Genomic DNA, 9,212 nt, shown 5'->3' with positions numbered 1-9,212 from the left:
TTGTATGTTATCGATGTTTGTTTGGTTTTGTCTTCCTTGTTCACCTGTTTCCTGTTAGTGTTAATTATGTTCCCTATATGTGTCTCGTTTTGTTTGTAGTGAGTTGTGTGTAATTGTTCCGCCTGTCCGTAGGTGCTGTATTTTTGCTCCACTGTGTTTTCGTGTACTGACGCACTTTTGCGTAGTCTTGTGCCATTGGAGTGTTTTTGCGCACTGTTGCGTAATCGCTCGCCTCCTTGTTTTGTTGAGGTCCGTTTCTTTGTATTATCGTGTCTTCCAGTAAAGTCTGTTGGAAGTAGCTTCTGTGTCCTGCGCCTGACTCCTACACCACATCCACATCAGCCTGACACTGCCCGAGCAAGGAGGAGGAGCAGCCTCGGCTGATTCCGTGACACCTATAATGAAGTCACCAACAAAGCTTAATTTAATTCCACACAAACCTTTTTTATTGTTGAATTAACCAGTAATGTCATCATCATAAAGTATCCAGTATTTAGAAGCTGTCACTTTCAACTGCTCTTTTTGCAGACATGTTTGTCCATAAAAGGGCATACAGTGTCACCACACCCCCAACACACCTCCAGAGAGTGGCCAATCGGTGTCTGCTTCTTGCACCGCTTACACCCGCCCACAATCCCCTGCTCGTGTCCCCGCCCACTTGACTCCACCCCCTGTCTCTGCTGACTGATGAGCTTCTCGAGGGTGTGCTTCGTGGCTGGGTCGCCACAGTGCGCGATGCCGTTCACCGCCACCCGCTTGGGGTCTTTCACGCAGTCCTCCTCACGCCCAATGACGGAGGAGGGCAGCCAGGCCGTATCATAGCCGCTCTGTTGCCACGAGTGCCACATTGCTACATTCTGCTTATCCATCTTCTTCACGCGGCCCACCCGGACCTTCAGCTGCAGTACCACATGTTCCACAGAGGGGCACCCACTGGGGTAGCCCTGTGCCTTGGCTATGTCCCGGCTGCAGTAGACCCCCGGGCCCAACGTGCCCCCCGCCGAGGGTTGGAACCCCCCCGTGATGATGGCTCGGGCTCTGTCACGGTGGGTTCCATGGTACATGGTGTAGCCTTGTCTGCCCCGGGGTGCCTGACCAGGTTTCAGGACACTCTGCTTCTCAACCACAGCCTCCCAACCGCTGAACTGCACCGACTTCACTGGCATGGCTCTGCTAACGGACACACAGTTGACACCAATTTGTAAACAGTTGATATCAATCAATCAAATGTATTTATAAAGACCTTTATACATCAGTAGTTATCACAAAGTGCTTTACAGTAACCCAGCCTAGACCCCAAAGTGCAAGCGAAGCAGAAGTGAGAGCACAGAGGCTTGGAAAAACTCCCATCAAGGAAGAAACCTGGAGAGGAACCCAGCTCAGAGAGAGGGGTGGCCTGTCACGGTTCAGACAGACGACCAGAGGACCACAATTGCGTCACACCAGAAAGTTTATTAAAACTTAAGGGAAAAGGGAAGTAGGGAGTGAGTGAAGGCTCCAGGGGTTACTGGGAATAACAGGGATTCCGTCCAATGTGCTGGGTCTGTGCCCCCCCCAGTGGCAGCGATGCGTCCTATGACGCCGGTGGTTGGTGGTCCAGAAGTCCTGGGGGGGGGGGGGGAAACACAGACACAACGGGGCGGATGAAACAAGGCAGAAGTACAGTTCAAGGGAAATCCAAATACGTTGTAGCAAGGCAGAAGGCTGGTCAGAGTTACCGGGATCGAAGAGTAGTCAGGAGTCGTAATGGCAGAAAGCAGGTCTGGTTTTCCTGGGGCAGAAGAGTATCCAAGAATCAGGCAGGTCCGGGGTCACAAAACAAGGGTGAGCCAGAAGCGCGAGCAAACAGGTTCCGGGTGTGAGCTTTGCAGACGATCTGACAAAGGAGAGCTGAAAGACAGGGCTTTAAATACTGGGAGAGGTTAGTGGGTAATGCAGCGCAGCTGGCAGAGTAATTAGAGCCGAGCAGAGCAGGGACAGGTGGAGCTAGTTAGGCTGAGTAGAGAGAGAGTGGTGAGCAGAGTGGAAGATAGTGGAAACAAATTAAGGTGGTAACCCGGTGGAGTGAGAGGGCTCATGACAGAACCCCCCCCCCAAGGGACGGCCCCAGAAGTCCCAAGAGCAACACCACGCCGGGCGGGAGGAGGGGAGCCGGAGGAGGGCTAGAACTCCTCCGAACGGTCCGAGTGAACGTCCTCATCCTCGGAGGAAGCCGGAGGGCCGTGGTCGGGAGATGGGACAGGTCCCGAGACAGGATCAGGCACAGGACAGGAAGCCGAGCGGGCAGGACGGTTAGGGACCCCTCTGGGGCGGCCCCCACGGATTGCAGGTTGATCAGGATGCCGTTGGTGGAAGGCGGTGATGAGAGTCCTATCCACAATCCGACTAGCTGGCACCCAGGTCCTTTCCTCAGGTCCATAGCCCTCCCAGTCAATGAGGTACTGGAGACCCCTACCCCTCCGTCTGGACCGAAGCAGGCGGCGGACGGTGTAAACCAGACCACCATCGACGAGCTGTGGAGGAGGAGGACAAGGCGCAGCAGGGATCAGCGGACTCTCATGAATGGGCTTAATCTTAGACACATGGAAAGTGGGGTGCACCCTCATGGAATTAGGCAGTTGGAGCCGGACAGCAGTTGGGCTAATCACTCTCATGATAGGGAATGGGCCAATGAACCGAGGTGCCAGCTTTTGCGACTCCACCCTGAGTGGCAGGTTCTTCGATGACAACCACACCCTTTGACCAACATGGTAGGTGGGAGCAGGAATTCTCCGACGGTTGGCCCCGGTAGTGTAGCTGGCAACGGATCTGAGGAGTGTGGCTCGGGCTTGTGACCAGGTGCGGCGACATCGACGGGCAAAAGCAAGTGCAGATGGGCAAGTAACCTCCCCTTCCTGGCTGGCAAATAGAGGAGGCTGGTATCCATAAACACATTGGAAAGGGGACATACCGATGGCAGAGCAGGTCAGAGAATTGTGTGCGTACTCCACCCATGTCAATTGCTGCGACCAGGAGTGGGGGTTGCGTGAAGTCATGCATCGCAGTGCCTTCTCGAGCTCCTGATTTGCCCGCTCTGACTGCCCATTGGATTGGGGATGGAATCCGGAAGTCAGACTGACTGTGGCTCCCAGCAGGTGACAGAACTCCTTCCAAAAAGCGGAGGAGAATTGTGGACCACGGTCAGAAACTACATCCTTTGGCAGTCCGTGGATCCGGAAGACGTGTTCCAGGACCACCTGGGCGGTCTCCTTGGCGGTTGGGAGCTTGGGGAGGGGAATGAAGTGTGCCATCTTGCTGAATCGGTCAACTATGGTGAGAATGACGGTCATGCCACTTGAAGGGGGCAGCCCCGTGACAAAGTCAAGGGCGATGTGAGACCAGGGACGTCTGGGCACAGGCAGGGGCTGCAGCAATCCGGCTGGGGGCTGGCAGGACGACTTGTGTTGGTTGCAGATGGGGCAGGCTTGGACGAATTCCCGTACATCCTTTCTCAGAGAGGGCCACCAGAACCTCTGGGCGAGCAGGTTGTAAGTGCGGGTGGAGCCAGGGTGACAAGCTAGGCGGGAGTCATGTCCCCACTGAACGACCTGGGACCTCAGGTTTTCGGGGACAAAAAGGCGGTCAGCTGGGCAAGTGCTGGGACCTGGCTGGTTGCGGAGAGCTTCCAGCACCTGTTCCTCAACAGCCCAGGTCAGAGCTGCTACGATGCAGGGACTTGGCAGAATCGACACAGGATCCTTGGAGGGGTTGTCATCCTTCTGGAATTGACGGGAGAGGGCGTCTGGCTTGGTGTTGCGTGATCCAGGCCGGTATGACAGAGTGAAATTAAACCTGGTGAAGAACAGGGCCCAGCGGGACTGCCTGGAGTTCAACCGTTTGGCCGTGCGGATGTACTCCAAGTTCTTATGATCGGTCCAAACGAGAAATGGAATGGTGGACCCCTCCAGCCAGTGACGCCACTCCTCCAAGGCAAGCTTCACAGCCAGCAGCTCTCGGTTCCCTATGTCGTAATTGCACTCAGAGGGGGACAACCGACGTGAGAAAAAGGCACAGGGATGGAGCTTCCTATCCTCCGCAGCCCACTGAGAAATCACAGCACCAACTCCCACATCCGAGGCGTCCACCTCCACAATGAATTGCCGGTCCACATCAGGCATCTGGAGGATGGGAGCGGAGGTGAACCTTACCTTGAGGGTACTGAAGGCCTTGTCGGCTGCTGGGGTCCAGGTGAAGGGTTGCTTGGTGCTGGTTAGAGCAGTGAGAGGGGCAGCAACGGTACTGTAGTTCCGGATAAACTTTCTATAGAAGTTAGCAAACCCCAGAAACTGTTGCAGCTTCTTTCTGTTCTCCGGAACTGGCCATGAAGTGACTGCTGATACTTTGGCAGGATCCATTTGGATACTTCCCTCTGCCACTATGTACCCCAGGAAGGCCACTGTCTTGACGTGAAACTCACATTTCTCTGCCTTGGCGTAGAGGGAATTCTCCAGAAGACGATGAAGGACTTGCTGGACATGGCGGGTGTGTTCAGACAGGTTTCTGGAGTAGATTAAGATGTCATCCAGGTAAACGAAGACAAACTTGTTTAACATGTCCCGCAGTACATCATTCACTAGAGCCTGGAACACAGCAGGAGCATTGGTGAGGCCAAAAGGCATAACCAGATACTCGTAGTGGCCTGTTGGTGTATTGAATGCGGTCTTCCATTCATCTCCCTCCCGGATCCGCACTAGGTGGTAAGCGTTTCTGAGATCCAACTTGGTAAAAACAGTGGCTCCCTGGAGCAACTCAAAAGCAGAGGTGAGCAGAGGCAGAGGGTAACGGTTTTTCACTGTGATGTCGTTGAGTCCCCTGTAGTCGATGCAGGGGCGAAGAGATCCGTCCCTCTTCCCCACAAAGAAGAAGCCAGCACCAGCAGGAGATGAAGATGAACGGATTAATCCTGCGGACAGAGAGTCATTGATGTAGTCCTCCATGGACTTTCTTTCAGGAGCAGACAACGAATAAAGACGGCCCTTTGGAGGGGCTGTTCCAGGGAGGAGGTCGATGGCACAGTCGTACGGTCGGTGAGGGGGCAGAGATGTGGCTCTTGCTTTGTTAAACACTTCTCTGAGACCATGGTAGCATTCTGGGACATTGGAGAGGTCAGGAGCGGAGTTAGTAGGTACTGGCCGAGGGGGTAGTGCGGCAGCAAGCAGGCAGGTTCGGTGGCAGTCCTCTCCCCACTCCCTGATCACCCCGGTCACCCAGTCGAGCTGAGGGTTGTGCCGGCGGAGCCATGGGTAACCCAGGATGAGGGGCTGACCTGGAGAGGGGAGCAGGTGAAACTGGATAGTTTCTTGATGGTTTCCGGACAGACCCATCGAGACCGGGGCCGTGACATGAGTGACCGATCCGAGTAAGTGTCCGTCCAGTGCCCGGGCAGGAATAGGAGGTGTCAAACGGAGGTTCTCCAGTCCCAGTTGGCGTGCCAGCTTGATGTCCATTATGTTGGCTTCGGCGCCAGAATCCACCAGAGCAGCCAGGGTGTGAGTTGAGTCAGAGAGGCGGAGGTGAACTTGCAGCAGGGGTTTGCGGTCGGAGGACTGGATGGTCATTGAGCTCAACCGGACTCCCCCTATGCCCGGTGAGCTTCGGCTTTTAAAGGGCAGGTTACCACACGATGTCCATCACCTCCACAATAGAGGCAGAGGTTTGAGGTGAAGCGGCGCTGGCGCTCTGCAGGAGTGAGAGAGGCTCGCCCAATCTCCATAGGCTCAGACTGATCAAGCTGACTTGGGTGAGTGGCAGTAGATGACAGGAGCCCAGTCGGATCTCTCCGAATGCCGGTAGTTGGTGGACCTTGGCGCCCCCTCTCACGACGACGGGTCTGTATCCTTCTGTCGATCCGGACAGTCAGTGCGATGGCTTCATCAAGAGTGGAAGGCAGTTCATGGGAGACCAACTCGTCCTTGATATAGTCAGCCAAGCTATGGAAGAACGCGTCCACCAACGATGGTGTGTTCCAAGAACTTCGTCTTGCCAGGGTTCGGAAGTCGATGGAATGGTCTGCGACTGTACGTCTGCCTTGTCGAATACTGAACAGTTCACGAGACGCCTCTGCGGTTGGTGAATCCAGGTCAAACACCTTCAGCATCTCCTCAGCAAACAGGTCGAAGGTTGCACATGCGGGGGTTTGACGTTCGAACTCTGCTGTTCCCCAGAGTCGAGCTCGGCCCGTCAGGTGAGTGATGGCATACCCAACTTTAGCCCCCTCCGTGGCGAAGGTCCTTGGCTGCAAGGAGAACTGAAGTCGGCAGCTAGTCAGGAATGGCCGGACCTGGGTAGAATCGCCGTTGAACCGCTCGGGGTTTCCAATCTTGGGTTCCGGAGCAGCGGCTGCAATGACCGGGGCAGGTAACTCGGGGGCAGGGCTGGTGGGCAGACTGCCTGGAAACGGGCCGGTGGGCGGAGTGGCTGGGGTAAGGTTGGTGAGGAGTTGGATGATCATGGCGAGTTGTTGTTGCTGCTGCTGGAACTGCTGCTGGTGCTGCTGGAACTGCTGATGCTGTTGGTGGCCGACCTGAAGCAGAGAGGTGATGTCGCCGCTCATGCGGGCTAGCTCTCTCTCAGTGTGTTCCAGGCGTAGGATGGCGGTGGGTTGCTCAGGTTCGTCGGTTTCCATGTCGGGGGAAGTGTGCGCTGAGTCCATGATGGTCAGATCGTACTGTCACGGTTCAGACAGACGACCAGAGGACCACAATTGCGTCACACCAGAAAGTTTATTAAAACTTAAGGGAAAAGGGAAGTAGGGAGTGAGTGAAGGCTCCAGGGGTTACTGGGAATAACAGGGATTCCGTCCAATGTGCTGGGTCTGTGCCCCCCCCAGTGGCAGCGATGCGTCCTATGACGCCGGTGGTTGGTGGTCCAGAAGTCCTGGGGGGGGGGGGGAAACACAGACACAACGGGGCGGATGAAACAAGGCAGAAGTACAGTTCAAGGGAAATCCAAATACGTTGTAGCAAGGCAGAAGGCTGGTCAGAGTTACCGGGATCGAAGAGTAGTCAGGAGTCGTAATGGCAGAAAGCAGGTCTGGTTTTCCTGGGGCAGAAGAGTATCCAAGAATCAGGCAGGTCCGGGGTCACAAAACAAGGGTGAGCCAGAAGCGCGAGCAAACAGGTTCCGGGTGTGAGCTTTGCAGACGATCTGACAAAGGAGAGCTGAAAGACAGGGCTTTAAATACTGGGAGAGGTTAGTGGGTAATGCAGCGCAGCTGGCAGAGTAATTAGAGCCGAGCAGAGCAGGGACAGGTGGAGCTAGTTAGGCTGAGTAGAGAGAGAGTGGTGAGCAGAGTGGAAGATAGTGGAAACAAATTAAGGTGGTAACCCGGTGGAGTGAGAGGGCTCATGACATGGCCTATCCTCTTCTGGCTGTACCGGGTTAGGCTATATGTGTTGTACACATACAGCAATAATATTTTTATTAGGGAAAAAACATATTGAAGATGTAGACATAGAGAGGTTTTCTTTTCTAAAATCTCCCAACTCAAATGATTATTTACTCAAGTATGTTTCCATGATTTATTCCCCCAAAAAATATGATTGACTAAGGCTTAATTCAATCCGTAGCGCTGAAGATCCGCTTTATAGGGCGATTAACAAAGGCAATGTTCCCGCAGTTGCGGAGACTAAATTCACGGTAAACGCTGCATATGTGGGCTCAATCAGAAATTATCTTTAAACGTGAATTGATAAAGGCAATGTTCCCGCAGTTGAAGAGACTGCATTCACGGTAAAGGCTGCATATGTCGGCTCAATCAGAAATGATCTTTAAACGTGAAGTACAACGCATATATTCTCTACTGATTTAATCAAGCCTTAAGTGTGCTAATTTGAGTACAAAGTATGATATCATAATGTATACAAAGTATACAAGGTGTCACTGAACAACACAAACCTTTTCCTTTTTACTGAACTAAACTCCATCTTCTCCCTCTATAGAGAGTATTTTGTATAGTCACCACCAGGGCTGGGGTCAATTCAGGGAATAATTTAATTCAAATCTCCCGTCATTTATTATGAAGACTTTTCATTTTTACTGAACTGACTGAATGAAAGTCAACCCTGATCACCATAGCAGCTGTACAGCGTTAATTTGACAGGACTGAGAGAAAGCAAAACATACATATAGATAGTAACAACAATAAATGCAGTACTGTATAGTTACTACTGTAGAAAAACGAAAATCTATGCCTTATAGATCCAAATGTGGTGCAACTGACTGGCTGTGGAAAACTTGCTAAAATATTTTTACATTGTTTCTACCTTTCTCTCGTAATTAACCTACCTGTTCTGCCTCCAATGTTTTGACAGTGTTTCTCATTTGGTTTCACTTTTGATTTTTCAGCTCAACTCTGCTTCCTTGTGTGGCATCCATGGACATCATACCCAATAGAATTTCTTCAAACAATATCCTGTTTGCTTTAGAGATCACATTCACTTTCATTTTAAAGTGCTGTACACAGAATCCCTCATTCTTGTATTCATGCTATTCCATATCGTAAAGTAAGACAATAGGTCCATTCTCATGGTAAGACATACCAGGCAATGTTTCCCTCTAGTGATATTTTGGGGATACAGCATGTATTATTTGATCATTGGTCATCAGGGTTGGGGTTAATTCCATTTCAATTCCAGTCAATTCAGAATCTAAACCAGATTAAATTACACATTTTCCTAATTGAAAAACATTTAAGAGAATTGGAATTGGAATTTCAGTGTAGTTCCTGAATTGACTGGAATTTAAATGGAATTGACCTCAACCCTGACGTTCATAAACCAAAAGTATACTCAGCTGGAAAGAGAAAAACAGAGAGAGGAAAAATATTTTTAAAAAACACAATGGAAGTAGTGTAATAAAAAGATAATTGATGCGTGAGTATGTGTGTATATACAATATATATAATACGCTGAACAAAAATATAAACGCAACATGCAACAATTTCAAAGATTTTACTGAGTTGCAGTTCATATGAGCAAATCAGTCAATTTAAATAAATAAATTAGGCCCTAATCTATGGATTTCACATGACTGGAAATACAGATATGCATCCGTTGGTCACAGATACCTTTAAAAAAAGGTAGGGGCGTGGATCAGAAAACAAGTCAGTATCTGGTGTGACCACCATTTGCCTCATGCAGCGCGACACATCTCCTTCGCATAGAGTTGATCAG

The 9,212-nt window shown here is 51.4% G+C and overlaps 1 protein-coding gene across 2 annotated transcripts; it reads right to left on the bottom strand.

Annotated features, from left to right (window-relative positions):
- Window positions 1-423: 423 nt before the first annotated feature.
- LOC311130799 (uncharacterized protein) lies at window positions 424-8,573 on the bottom strand. Of its 2 annotated transcripts, none has more exons than XM_084163597.1 (2): window positions 8,326-8,573; window positions 424-1,170 (listed from the first exon to the last, which is right to left on the bottom strand). In XM_084163597.1, the coding sequence occupies exon 2, from the start codon at window positions 1,164-1,166 to the stop codon at window positions 510-512; it is 657 nt and encodes a 218-aa protein (XP_084019723.1). In that variant the 5' UTR covers window positions 1,167-1,170; window positions 8,326-8,573; the 3' UTR covers window positions 424-509. The 2 variants fall into 2 exon arrangements, with proteins under 2 accessions (XP_084019723.1, XP_084019722.1); XM_084163596.1 differs by having other exon boundaries at window positions 424-1,173; window positions 8,326-8,567.
- Window positions 8,574-9,212: the final 639 nt, after the last annotated feature.

This window comes from Coregonus lavaretus (assembly GCF_964263955.1).
Source record: "Coregonus lavaretus genome assembly, chromosome: 6".
NCBI lineage: Eukaryota > Metazoa > Chordata > Actinopteri > Salmoniformes > Salmonidae > Coregonus > Coregonus lavaretus.
Note: the sequence above shows the minus strand (reverse complement) of the source record. Positions and strands in the feature narration are given on the sequence as shown.

Bases quoted from the DNA above. Each gene is read 5' to 3' on its own strand.
- LOC311130799 (XM_084163597.1), bottom strand. From the start codon at position 1,166: ATGCCAGTGAAGTCGGTGCAGTTCAGCGGTTGGGAGGCTGTGGTTGAG.